General features: G+C 41.5%; 2 protein-coding genes across 2 annotated transcripts in view; one reads left to right on the plus strand and one right to left on the minus strand.

Moving 5' to 3' along the window:
- The first annotated feature begins 614 nt into the window (after window positions 1–614).
- illr4 (immune-related, lectin-like receptor 4) lies at window positions 615–3119 on the plus strand. The gene is made up of 3 exons (XM_020618496.1): window positions 615–692; window positions 785–906; window positions 991–3119. The coding sequence occupies exons 1-3, from the start codon at window positions 651–653 to the stop codon at window positions 1163–1165; spliced, it is 339 nt and encodes a 112-aa protein (XP_020474152.1). The 5' UTR covers window positions 615–650; the 3' UTR covers window positions 1166–3119.
- Window positions 2802–13247, minus strand: part of LOC109970738 (uncharacterized) — a 33287-nt gene continuing 22841 nt past the window's right edge. Inside the window, exons 27-44 of the mRNA XM_020618511.1 lie at window positions 12909–13103; window positions 12516–12666; window positions 11734–11849; window positions 11506–11652; window positions 11152–11302; window positions 10812–10984; window positions 10456–10591; window positions 9642–9761; window positions 9535–9572; window positions 8488–8625; window positions 7720–7936; window positions 6447–6730; window positions 6204–6369; window positions 5383–5525; window positions 4942–5056; window positions 4612–4860; window positions 4253–4382; window positions 2802–4132 (exon numbers count right to left, since the gene is read on the minus strand). Of these exons, the coding sequence (XP_020474167.1) occupies window positions 3895–4132; window positions 4253–4382; window positions 4612–4860; window positions 4942–5056; window positions 5383–5525; window positions 6204–6369; window positions 6447–6730; window positions 7720–7936; window positions 8488–8625; window positions 9535–9572; window positions 9642–9761; window positions 10456–10591; window positions 10812–10984; window positions 11152–11302; window positions 11506–11652; window positions 11734–11849; window positions 12516–12666; window positions 12909–13103 (2907 nt within the window). The 3' untranslated portion in view covers window positions 2802–3894. The remainder of the gene's footprint in view (window positions 4133–4252; window positions 4383–4611; window positions 4861–4941; window positions 5057–5382; window positions 5526–6203; window positions 6370–6446; window positions 6731–7719; window positions 7937–8487; window positions 8626–9534; window positions 9573–9641; window positions 9762–10455; window positions 10592–10811; window positions 10985–11151; window positions 11303–11505; window positions 11653–11733; window positions 11850–12515; window positions 12667–12908; window positions 13104–13247) is intronic.

Raw genomic sequence — 13247 nt, forward strand, 5'->3', positions numbered from 1 at the left:
GGCAAATTCTAATCTATGTTTTAATGATTTCACTATATTTTTCTGCTCAACTCTTTTGACTGAACCATGAAAAGGTTTTGTTAGTTTTCAGTTCAGGTTGCGAAACAGAGGCTTCTGATGAATGTTTGATTCATTTTCCTTCATAAAAGAGAGAAACTGAAGCAAAACCACATGAAGTGACACAGCCTTTGTCCCCAAAACCTCATGTAAGAGATATGTTATGCATTTTGTCTTTCTTATATCTGATACAGTCAGTCAGACAGTGTAGAATTTACCTTTGCACTAGCTCATGCCTGGAGTTGCAGGACAGGTGTCTTGCCTTACACCTGGTGCTAGTGCTGTGCACCTGTGAAGGAGGAAACTGCTCAGTTAAACTCACAGACTTACACTATTTAACCCTGAGGCTCCTGCTGCTTCCACATCACATGTAAACAGTGATTTCTTCCTCCTGACTGTAACACTGCTGTAATCTCTTCAAAGACACACAATGTTGGAAGTGTGAACAAGGCTGGGAGAAGCATAAAGGACAGTGCTATCATTTCTCCAACAAGACTTTACCCTGGAATGAGAGCAGACACCGATGCAAAAAAATGGGAGGAGACCTGGTTGAGACTTTATCCTGGAATGAGAGCAGACATCAATGCAAAAAAATGGGAGGAGACCTGGTTAAGATTGACAGTGAGAAGGAGCAGGTAGAAAACACTGCTGCAGGTTCATGGTCTCACATCACATCTTTGTGTTTCATCATGTCTCACAGTGAATCTCCTCAACTCTCCCTATTCAGAGATTCCTGGTGGAAAGAATCAGAGACAAAGAAACTAATGATAAGGAGTTCTGGATCGGGCTGACAGACTCAAAGGAAGAGGCAACGTGGCTGTGGGTGGACAACTCAACACTGAGCACAAGGTTTGATTGTTATGAACAAATTTTCTATTTGTGTTCAGTATCAAAGTTCCCAGTGTGACTGATCCAGTGGTTTTGTTCTGTTAGTTTGATCTTTTGGCACGGTTTGGAGCCGAACAACGCAGGAAATCCTGATGGAGAGGACTGTGTGACCTTGAGGGTGAATGAAGCAGAAGACCTGAAGACCTGGTTTGATCAATCCTGCAAAGCCGATCACAAACGAATATGTGAGAAACCAGCAGAATTAATAATGTTACATTAGTCTGACATCCAGTGAAGTGTGAATTCTGAGCTTACCTAACAACCTCAATGGAGAAATGCTATTATTGATAAAGCTAATGTATAATAAATAATAAGGTTTGTACACATTGAGGATCTCCTTCAGACATGTTAATAAAAATACATTGCTTTGCACAATATTTTGTCTGATATGTCAAAAAGCTGCATGGCCATTACAAGTTCTTCTGTTTATATCAGTTCATTCTCTCATTGATATATTAATAATCTTTGAATATGTAAGTATGTCTAAAGTTCACCTACATGACACAATATGTCTCCTACTTAAGCATGTTCTCAGTATGTGTGACCTGGAGACTTCAGGTTTCCACATTTGTGTGAGCTGTTTATTGAACCACTATTCAAACGTGTGAAAACAGGCATCTGTGTCAAACTGCGCTCGGACATCGTTCTGCACAGTGAAGCTCAAATATCCAGGTCATGAAACACAAAAGAGAAACATGTTTTTAAGTGGAAGGGAACTTTAAAATGCAGATTTTTTAAAATGAGAACAAGAAGTGACTGTGCAGAATTAACCAGCTGTTACTGATCTTTTTAATTTGTGATCCAACAGCAACAAAAATGTTTTATAAAGCATTTTCACCAATAAACTCCTTGTGTTTTCACTTTGTTTGTAACTTTAAAGCAACACCACTGATCCAACCTGTACGGTGCTGACATACAAAAGAAGCTGTCTGGCTTACTGGATGGAACAACTCATTAAAATCTGTAGATGTGAATTAGTCACTGGTGTGGACTTTGCAATACTGTTTTCCTGCTGTAGAACCTGCTGCAACTAAATACACAGATGTTGTGTATAAAAATTATAGTAGACAACAACTGTGACATAAATATTCAGTGAGGGGAAGGATAAAAGTCTGTGGCAGAGAAACAGTCTAGGGAGGAGACCAAAGAAAGCGAACCAGAAGGGATCAGCCTTTCCACATCTGTGGATTCAAGAGTTTGCATCTAAGAAACTGAGATGACAGAAAGAGTTTAGCTCCATTTAATAGAATTTACTGTTTCACATCTGCTGTGAAATCCGGTAAAACTAGACAGAATCCACATTATGTGTGGTCACAGTGAATAGCAGCACTCTGACTGGATCTGGGAAGGCTAAACCATTGTAGTTACAGGCTCAAAGGCTCAGACACAAAAACTAAATATCACTGAAGTGAATCACTACACTGAGCAGGTACAATGACTACGCATGTACAACAGATACAGCCATGACTTAACAAACCAGCCTGGTCAAACAGTGTAGGAGGATGAAAACATGTCTCAGTCTTCACAGACACAGGGCGGCCTCACTCTTTCACAGCTTGCAGCAACTAATCGCCCTAAACAGCTCCCCCTAATGACGGAGGGCTGCAATCCGAAGCCTCTGGAGGAATCCAGCAAATGGTTGTTCAACAAATGAATGTGTTTTAACGCTGTAGCTTTAACACCATAGTAGCAGGAGAAATACCTTCACATAAGACCAGCATGTGTTGTGCAGCGTACCTCCAATTGGCCAGGTCAGTCTTGTTTTTTTGTTTTGTTTTTAATTTGGAGGTTTGCTTAGTCCTGTAACAGAATAAGTACAACAAGGATCACTCTTCAATAGTTGTATTTATTAAAAATAAAAATAAGCATTTAGCAGTGACTCAAAGAAAACAAAACAATACCCAAGACTTGATTAACACCATAAATCATCAGTTTATGTAAACGTATTTCTTACCTCAGCCTTTTTCTTTTTTAGAGCTGAACTCAATCAGGAGCTGGTCTGTGGCGTTCGACCAGTCTTAAATCTACTCTTAGACCACTCTAGTGCAGAGATAGGTAACATCTATAGGAGAGCGACCCCCTGGAACCTCCTCTAAGAACCGCAGGTGTGATCCCAGTTTTACAGTTTTACAAAAATAAAGACTGGTAACAACCAGTGACACCAAAAAAAAAAAGAAGAGGAAATCTAGCTCCATAACTTTATTGTCAACAATGTTGTGGAACAAATCGTCATTGGGGATCAAATATTTAGAGCATAGCAACCTGTTGGAAATATTCAGCAGTGATACCACTGTTGTTTTTGTTTGTCTGAGGAAACCGTCCTGTGTCTGAGTGATGAGTCAACGAGCTACCAGAAGTGTGGAGTCCTGCCACAGACGCTCAGATCTGCTACAGGTCACACAGCACAGCACTGAATGTTTATAACACTGGACATTTTTTTGTATTATACTGGGTGCTGAAGTAAAATGGCCTGTAACTGTTGACTTCTTCCACAAGGTCGCTGCAGTGAACAGAGCTGAGGTCAGTTTTGTTTTTAGTTTAATAAAAAGGTAAATTAGCCCTAACTAACTGTTTTTGGTCACTTAGAGGCAACTGAAACATATTGTGAACATAACTTTAACAAATTAGGTTAATATGTCGAGCTTAATAGCAAACAGTTTACACATCAACTTTAGCAGCTACACAGGAGTCCTGTTTCTGGTCACATGATAAACGCAAGTCCACTGTTCACTCGCTCCACCAACTCATGAGGGAAATATGTGGCTCTTTAGCTGCTAAATGCCCCCGTTTGTCCTGTCCCAGACCTTTGTTGCATGTCGTTCCCCTCTCTCTGCATTTTTCCTGTCTGCACCTGTGTGTGATTAACTGTCAAAGAATGAAAAAATGCCAAACAACTCCATGATATCCACGTTTAAACACAGTATTTTGAAGAAAACAAAAAAGCTGCCTTCATTCCTCTGAATCCTCCTCATCATCATTCACAAATGGTGGGCCATCTGTCGTCTGTTGGGCCGTACCTCTACTAACACCCTGGTGCAGCTCTCGGACAGTGAGCGTTCGTATGAGCATGGCCTCCATGGTGCTGTCATCCAGAGGGGTGGAGGAGAACCACAGAGGGCTGCTGGGAACACAGTGCTGATCTGGGTGGAGGTAGAACAAGTCTCCGTGTTGCCTCACAGACTCGGGGCTGGATAGGAGAGAAAACATTAAAATTTAAGATGGTTGTGAGCAGTGAGCACATGGATGAAGCTGAAGAGACAACAGCACAACTACACAAAAAAAGCGTAAAGCTCAGTGAGACAATCACCACTTGGAGAGGTAGAACTCATAGAGTCTGATCGGGCAGCGGAGAAAGTTCTTTGGGTTCTCCATTATCTCCAGGAAATTCTCTTTATTCTCATTCTTCTTACGTTTTTTAGGTGGAACTCCGTCTGTATCTGGAAAACACACACACACACACAGTGAAATATCACAACACAAATGATTCCAAGCACTTTACTATTTCTTTTCATGACAAAGGCATCTAGGTACAACGCTACACACGGTCTGACATAGTGCAGGCAAGTACATTTACGTACTGCATTCCTATATGTTAAGATCACTGCACTTACCACATGTTGGTATGGAACTAATGTATTTCAGTTTGAACCTGAGCCACGACAGTACCTGGCTCTGTCTCGTCTGTTGATATGGGCGGGTAGAATTGCAGGACAGTGGTCTTGGTTTTGTTCGGGTTGGTTTTGGTGCAACATGTGATGCGAGTGAAGGACAGCTGGCGGTGCTGCTCCACCGTGGTGAAGCCAAAGTATTTGCAGAAGAAGAAGAGCAGCGTGTTGAGGAGGACGATGGGGGAGTACGCCCCCAGCTGTTTACAGCCCCACAGGAACCCCTCCTGCACACGGGAATGGATGTAACCTGGAGAGGAGAACAGAGCTGATATAAATCTGGCCAATCTGACTCATTCAGAGAAAGAAAAAGACAAGGACATGGACTCACCATCGGCTGAGACCGAGGGTTTGAACTGTTTCAGGATCTTGGTGAACTCTGCAGAGAACTTGCTGTACATCAGATCACTGAATATGTTCTCCATACGACCGTTTTCAAACAGGTACTGCAGATAAACAACAGCAGGCAAAACAAGCACTGTGTGATGTCCCTGCAAAGGCTTCTGAGAAGCATGAATGAAGTAGTGAATGAAAGCTTCCAGCAGAGAGATACAGTGTAACACAACTGAAGAAGTTTTTCAAATATACTATTTATTGTTCATTATGAATTCAGCTATTTGATGATAACAAACTTTAGGGTAAATGCTCAAACCATAGTGATCAGGATGACCTGAACAGCCTTGAAAAGACACACACTGATAGATAAATCCTACCATTATACAACAGGGTAGTGAGCACCCTTTATGTTTGTGCACAGCGTCGTTCATCTGACCTGCTGGATGCTGAGGCAGAGGCAGAACAGGCTGTCGGGGGAGCACCGCGCTCCATCGGGTCGTTTCACCTCATGGATGAAGTGACAGAGGCCATTGCTCAGTTCAGCCACGGAGCAGCAAAGAATATCCTTCTTTAACTCGACTGCATGAAAGGAGAACATCTGAGTGGATGTTTTGGTTTTTGTTTTTTCAGACTTGCAGCCAAAGTCTGACAACACCTGATTCCTCGTATTTATTTTAAGATTAGGGGCTGCAGCTAACTAGTTATTTTTGTTATTGATTTATGTGTTTTGTTTTTTAATAAAAGGGCAGTGTGTAAAATGTTAGAAAATAATAAAAATACCAAGCCCAATAGCAAACTGTTTTGGTTAATCAACAGCTCAAAAACTAACATTATACTGAACTTAAAATGATATAAAACAGAAAAAAGCAGCAAACCCTACCATGACAAACTGGGAGAAGATATTTGATTCATGTTTTTGCTTGATAAAAGATTAAAAGATGAATCAATTGTTAAAATTACTGCATGCATATTGATTGATTCCCTGTCAGACAACATCATCTCTTAATTACTCTTCTATTATTCAGGTTAATAGTTGGCTTGTGTTTTATTGGTGCTGCTAATGATGTAAACAGCTACTTGTACAGTGTTGATTCTGGTACTGCAGCTGAAAAAGAAGTATCAACAATAATAGATGTCTGTTTACAGTTTAAGAAGCTATTGTTCCAGTAACACCTGACACAAAACTTTAAACTTACTTCAAGAAAAAATCCTGAGCTTTCTGAAACGGAAGAAAGACATACCAGTAATTGAACATACCAGACACAGGGTCCAGGCCAGTTTGCGATTCCCTCCACTGAATCCATCTCTCCCAGGCATCAATTCCACAGCGACTCTTCGGTTTGTGGTGCTTCCTAGACATGACCTTAGAAAAGTCCCTCTGAGATGTCCCCTCTGCCTCAGTCAGCTGCTGCAGCTTGCATTCCTTGGACAGAGAGGAGAGACAAGATTACACCACAGAAAGATGAGCCCACAGCTTCTAGCCCTCAGGTGGTGTGCTACCTTATGCATTTTGTGGACTTTCCCCAGAGTTTCCTGTAATAGTGGGGGAGCAGGGGCAGGGCTCGGTGAGCTCTGGGGGTTCTTTCTCAAGTGCGGAGCCGGAGAAGCCGGAGGTGGGAGTTCAGGTTGAAGGTTGCTGGGCACGTCTGAAACTGGAGCCAGTTTCTCATGGGTGTGGGGTGAACTGGGTGACCTGAGGCTGGTGTCAGGGAAGGAGGCGGAGGAGTGCCCGCTGTTGGAACTATCCAAGTTATTTTTACCAAGATTGCAGCTGCTGTTGTGGTCTGAAAATAATGAGGATAAGTCAAAGATAAACCCACGGTGCACAAAGATTTTGCATGATGTTCTTTATTCAGTTCAACTAAGCCATCTGAACCAGATTAAAACAAAAACTTGTTTTCCTATTGTTGGCTGATATTATAGGGCGTGTCTGTAAGGTCTACTGGGAAAAAGGTGGACTCACAGCACACACTTAGACATGTCATAGCAGAAAAGCCACAGGAGTAATTAGTAACACTAAAAACAACTGCAACTAAATGAAAGAGCAGCTGTTAATATCTTTAGTTACACCTGTGCTTTCCTGCTAAAACAAATCAAAGTTATGTTCACATCAGACTTCTACAGCCTTTTCTTCTACACAAGCAAGTAACTCAAGGACACAAGCTAAACTCCTGATCTGTCTCCTGTGGGATAACAGCCTCCCTGATTTCTTACAGTAGTAATCTCACACACAGCTGCTTTGTGTAAGAAGCTGTGACCGAGAAAACAAACTCATGAGAAATGTGACACAAACACATTCACACATGTTCTGTCTTGTTGTGTATGTTTTAATTGTGACATGAATCAATTAAGAGTGAAATCACATATCATATCCTCTATTTTAGGGGAAAGGAAAATCCACTCTAAAATGCACATACAGTAAGTGTGTCTGTGATGATATTTTATGTCAAAATGAGCCAGATTTGTTTAAAAATGTATAGTTAAAATCAGTTTCAGTGTCAGACTATGCTATATCTGACATCACAAGGCCGCTCACAGTGTCTGTATGTTTTATGTGTGTCTATTTCTCTTTGTTTTGGATGAATAAATGGGACACCACCCTCTGTTGGCAGACAGAAATGCACAAGTTTGTACAAGGCCTATACATTTGTGGAAATATGCAAATCCTTCAACTCCTGCCGTCATAAGCCTGTGTGACAAACATAAAAGATTCTTTCACTGGTCTAAAAACTGTGATAGTACAATTATTTCATGTCATTATCTAAAGTCTTACCCATAAAGGCCTGAGTTTCTTGTGTTTCTCCTTCTGTTGTCACCTCTTTCTCCGTCTGTCTGTCTTCTGTCCCATTCTTGTCATCCTGTTTGGTCTCCATTTCAGACGAGACTTTGAGTTCCCCCTCAGAGGCTTTGGGCTGCATCCTCTCTGTCATGTCTTTTATTGTTGGCTCAGGGTTGTTCAACATAACAGGGAGGAATATCGGCACAGGCAGCTATGAAAGGCACAGATTGGGAAAGATAAACTTAAGAAACTGCTGGTGAGACCTGGAGCTGTTAAACATCACTGAATCATTACAATTAATAAACACTGTTTCTGTTGCACAGTGTGTGTCTTAAACGGCAGAGTAACCACCAGAGAAAGCAAATTTCCTTCTTTAAATTGCTCGGTTCTTCCCAAGGTTCCCTATAATCTCAAGAAAACCTGACATCTGAATGTCGTTAACATTGAACCCAGGACCAACCACTGACCAACCAATGAAAAGTGGGAAGACACTGCTGCAAGTCTGTGAAGCAGCTGACTGAAGAGTTTATCACAGTTCAATTAAAGCACAAAGATGAGATCAGAAAACACAGAGGCTCTTTTCTGTTCAGTGAGAGAAGGGTTCCAAGGCAAGTGCAGGTTTTCCTGATAAATTGAACTTAAGCATCATTTAAGAGAAACAATAAAGAATAAGAATATTTTTCTTGCACTGCAGAGCACTAATATTTGATATTAGTATGTGATCACAGTAAAACAAGGCAGTGTTGGGGGTGTTTTACATACTGGTAAGGGCAGGCCCAGGGGCTGTGGGGTGTACTGGCTATACATGTTCATAGGCAGAGGAACGTAGACTGGCACCGGCAGGACTGTGACCTTGGGTACATAGTCGTCTTCACGCAACAGAAAAAAAGAAAACCGAAGACAAATCAAAGTTTAATTCTGAAAAGAAGGTATGTGTGTACATCATAGCATTTGTATACTTTGCATATTTGACCATGAGCAAAGACATTTTCTGATGCACTGTACTGTCATGATTCGGTTCCACTGCTTCCTGTCTGGCTTTTATTTTGACACTATTTCCTGTTTTGTTTCACCTTAGTTCTGGTCTTTTCTTTACATTCATCACTCACATTAGTTTCACCTGCTTCGTTATTTTGTGCACCTGTTTTCATCTCTATTTAGGCAGCGTCCTCCCATGAGGACGCTGCCAGATTGTTCTAGACCCCAGCTCTGACTTTCCAGCAATATATTCGGTTTTTGGTATTTTGTGTTTCTGACCCGGACTGTTAATTGGATTACCCTGTATTGCCTTGCCCTCTTATCTCGGACTGCTCATGTGTATCGGCTTATCGGACTTTCCCCTCGGACTACGCACTTTGGATTCCCCTGGATGTACGTGTTTGCTGGCTCTGACCTGGGACCGATACTGACCGTGAGTTTTTGTGTTCTTTGGTATTCTTATTTCTGCAGAAAGGAACGGTCTAACAACATCACTCAGAAAGAGGTCTGTTGGAGAGGCTCGAAAAGCAAAAGAGAACTCAGTCAATATATATACATGGTTGCACACACAAGGTTTGGAAAAGCATCAGAAGAAAGGAATTTGCACTGATAACATTCATGCACATGTGCTTCTCATTAGGCAGAGGTCCTTGTCCTCCCCGGTACAGAGAAGTATTCAGGAAGAGGGAGTAGATCCCTTTCAAGGACAATTTATGCTACATCTTGTTGCTGTTCATACACTTAGTGTGTCAGAGTTCACCACAGTCTAACAGGCTACAGATTAAGGCAAAGGTGAGAAAACCAAAAATTGCTATTACGGAGTAAACTTACGTGTCCTACGACCTTTGGCTGAATCTCAAGAACTGAGCCTGTGGAGATATGACAGAGTTAGAAAAAACACAAGATCTGGATGTATATTTGTGTGTTTGTGTTTATACCTTGTTTTGCAGTAAGGGAAGATTCACTGGGCTGCCTAGTGAGAGCGCTAGCAAGTGAAATAACGTTAGCGATGACAAGGGAGGATGGCACTGTGCCTGAAAATCCAGGAGGTGGACAATCTGTAGTTAGAAAACAGAAGAGTCAGCAGGTGCCGTTAGTGATAAATCCCATGAGCGCATGAAAAAGTCAAAACCATAGACTGCATATAAAAGATGTCACCACTTCCCCCCACTATGCCAAAGTGACAACAATATATCGTGAATACAGCGGCTGCCATCTTGGCATTTTGCAATCAGATTCTGCACATAGCGTTGGAGTAGTTGAGTCACACATCAAATCTGTCAAATCAGCTGAATCACTGAAAATCCAAACCAGGGTTGGACACACGTCAAACCAAAAGGACTTTACAGGGCAAGTTTATTTCTGCAACACATTTTCAGAATTGATAGAATAAGTAAAAGTGGCATATTAATAAAAAGCTGAGAAAAAAATAAATAGTCTTTAACTTAGTTTTAAAAATGGCTACAATTGGGGCAAATCTAAAGCGAGCTGTTTCCAGCTGTGGGCAGCATCATGGCTAAAAGCCCTTTTCACTATGTTTAGTATGAAGTATGGCCACCACTAACTGACCAGTCCCTGCAGATCTGAGACCACTACCAGGCTTCTACTCAGCAAATTTTAGGCCTACACCACTGAGAGACTGCTCTTGTCACAAGATGAAAATATGTAAAAAATGGACAAATTCAGACTTAAACAGGGTTGTGAAGTATTAAAAGACAGCAACCAACAGGGTGCTGCAACGACAATACAAACCTGTGTTGACCATCTGGACCTTTTTATTGCAGAAGTGTAGGAGACATTTCAGGTCACAGAAGTATTTGACCTCTCCCAGCATGGTAAGACTCTGTCTCAGTTTCCCTTTATGGCCACAAGTGTCACACTTGGCAACCTGAGAGAAAGCAGAGAGTTGTGGTGAAGTCAGCACAGAGGATTTATCATTAATTTGGGATTTCAGGATTTTTCACATGCAGGACAAAACATTTCAACTGTGTTACAAGGAAATTGCATATTACTTATTTTAGCGAGAGCACGCTGTGCTAATAAAAATTTAAAAACTACATTTGCAACCAATTTGTTTGTGCAGTGGAGGAACTTCCGATTAAACTTACACAGCAGAAGAGCATTTTGAACTTTGAGCTGCAGTCTTCAGAGCAGAACTCCTCATCAGTGCCTTCATACTTTGCTGTCACCACCGTTTTGGAAATGGAGTGGCAGTAAGCACACAAGCTACAGTGTTTCCCCCACGTCTTCTCCAGCTCATGACAAAAGATCATCTTGCAGCCTTGGAGGGGTCAAAGACAAGTCTTGACTTGGTGTCTTTATTGTACTTTTACCTTCTGATACTGCAGTTAACTTTTGGGTCATCACGTGAACTGAGCCATAAACACTGCATCCTATGTCTGAAGGCTACACAATCCTGCACTACACATTTTCATTCATTTTTCTTACCGTCACAGCAGAAGTAGCAGTCTTTGCCATCAATTCTTTTAGCATCTCTGATGATTCTTTCATTCTTGCAATATTCACACACACCCATGATGTTGTTGACCCTTTTAAATTCTTGAGAACAGGCCAGGCTACACACAAAATTCATTTTGCCCTGCGCAGACAGAGTTAAATATATTTTAAAAAATATATTTACAAAAATATCAGTGTAACTTAAGGAATTTCTAGGCTATGACGAGAGTTTAAGAGGATGCAGGAGCATCCTGTCATCACAGCTTTTTCAAGACTACTTCAACAGCAGTCAGTCTGTGAAACAATATGTGCCTTGGATCATACCCGCTGGAGCAGCCAACACACCTCTTTCTGGATGACTTTGGGTGTAGCTTTTATAATGCGCCGACACTGGGCGCATGGCAGCTTCTCTGGTTGTTTGGTAAAATCACACTGGGGGTGGTCGGAGGCTCCTGTCAGGTTAGTGGCAGCAGTCATGTCTTTCTGACTGTCCTGAGGTACAGAGAAGCATGTTCATGTACACGGGAAAAAGCTTCAGTGAACTACCTTACTGCAACCTGTAAAGTCTATTACCTTAAAAGCCATAGCACAGGTAAGAGTGCAGAAGTTTCTGACTGATCCATTGGACATAGCGAGGTGGCAGGCTGGAACTGTAGTCTTTCCACAGTTATCACAATTCAGTGGAGTACCTGTGGAGAAGGAGAAGCAGCTGCTTAGAGACTAATATCGCAAGTACATAAGGAACAACCTCAGAGATCCTGAGATAAGAGTGAATTTGAAGACTTAGAGGTTTCATGGAGGTGAATTAGAGGTCTTCGATGATTCACTTGGTTACAACTAACTGATATATGAGCCTAGATTATATCCAATCTACTTGAGTTTGTCAGGGTCCTGTTTTATTTCTGTCTCTTCTGTTCAACTGACAAAAGACAGAATGAACTGGGCAGAGAAAATGGCACACGTGGCACTCTTTCTGACTGTTGCTGCTTATCAACAGGTGCTGTGTCATGCTGCCAGGAGTGTTGATATTCTCTCTGCCTATTCATGTAGGCCACAATTTGGATCAGGAATCCATTTGGACTGGATCTGACATGTGCTTTCTTCCAGCCAGTGCTTTGTTTTAAATATTTTTTTAATGTACACTGGTCTTGGATAGGTTTTCCAGTGATCTGCTTCGGCTGATGAAGAACACTAGAAGTAGAATAATATTGTCCATCTACAGTGTGAGATCCACAGCTTTCAGCTTTAAGGTCTTCTGACACTTGAAGTTGTTCAAGGCAACTAAACGTCTGCACAATCTTTAGGCAGAAATACTCAGTTCCCCGAGAGGAGGAGAAAGAGCAGTTGTCCAGTACCTGATGCACTGATGGCCTGGATCCTTGATGCCATCACACAACTGCTGGTGCAGAAGAGCTCCACTTCGTTTTCACTGTTGTGGTTTTCAACCATGTCTAATATCCGAGTGGAGGTGCGACACATGGCACACGGCTGTGGTGTTTGGATTTTCTACCAAATAATAAAAAGCAGAGAGAAAATATTAGATCCCATCACCATCATCTCTGTGTAACTCAGAACATTTTACATTTGGAAAATATGAACGGGGTGAGTGTAACTGAGAGACACCATGTCCTGTCCCATTGTCACTGGGTTTATGTACAATATCTCAATTAATGCACATTTAAAGTAGTAACAGAAGTTTACAAAAAGGTTAAAAATGTATAAATCTAAACCAAAAACACTATATATACCTGTTTGAGTTGGGCCAGACACTCTGCACTACATAGTTTTTTACTGCCATGTTCCATCTTGAGAATGAGCAAGGTGTTGCAGTGGGAGTGACACTTCTCACAGAGAGAAAGTTTGTTCAAGGTGCAGAACCGGAGAAAACAGGGGTCACTGCAGATCTTGTGGACAACGCCATCCTGTATGATTTCATGTTTGCTCTGCGGGAAGATAAACAGTGTGTAAACCACAGTTCATACTACTTTAAATTCATATAACAAATGGCAGTGAGGTGAAATGTGTATATGGAGATTAAGATTTTAATTTTGGACATAAAAAGGTTAATAAGAATGACTGATTGAAAA

Source organism: Monopterus albus, unplaced genomic scaffold, assembly GCF_001952655.1.
Source record: "Monopterus albus unplaced genomic scaffold, M_albus_1.0 scaffold206.1, whole genome shotgun sequence".
Classification (NCBI taxonomy): domain Eukaryota; kingdom Metazoa; phylum Chordata; class Actinopteri; order Synbranchiformes; family Synbranchidae; genus Monopterus; species Monopterus albus.

What these genes read in the sequence shown, in the direction of transcription:
- illr4 (XM_020618496.1), top strand. Translation starts at nt 651, where the DNA reads ATGGGAGGAGACCTGGTTAAGATTGACAGTGAGAAGGAGCAG. An exon ending in TTGACAGTGAGAAGGAGCAG is followed by an intron (nt 693 to 784) that starts GTAGAAAACACT and finishes CTCCCTATTCAG; the next exon opens with AGATTCCTGGTGGAAAGAAT. An exon ending in AACTCAACACTGAGCACAAG is followed by an intron (nt 907 to 990) that starts GTTTGATTGTTA and finishes TTGTTCTGTTAG; the next exon opens with TTTGATCTTTTGGCACGGTT.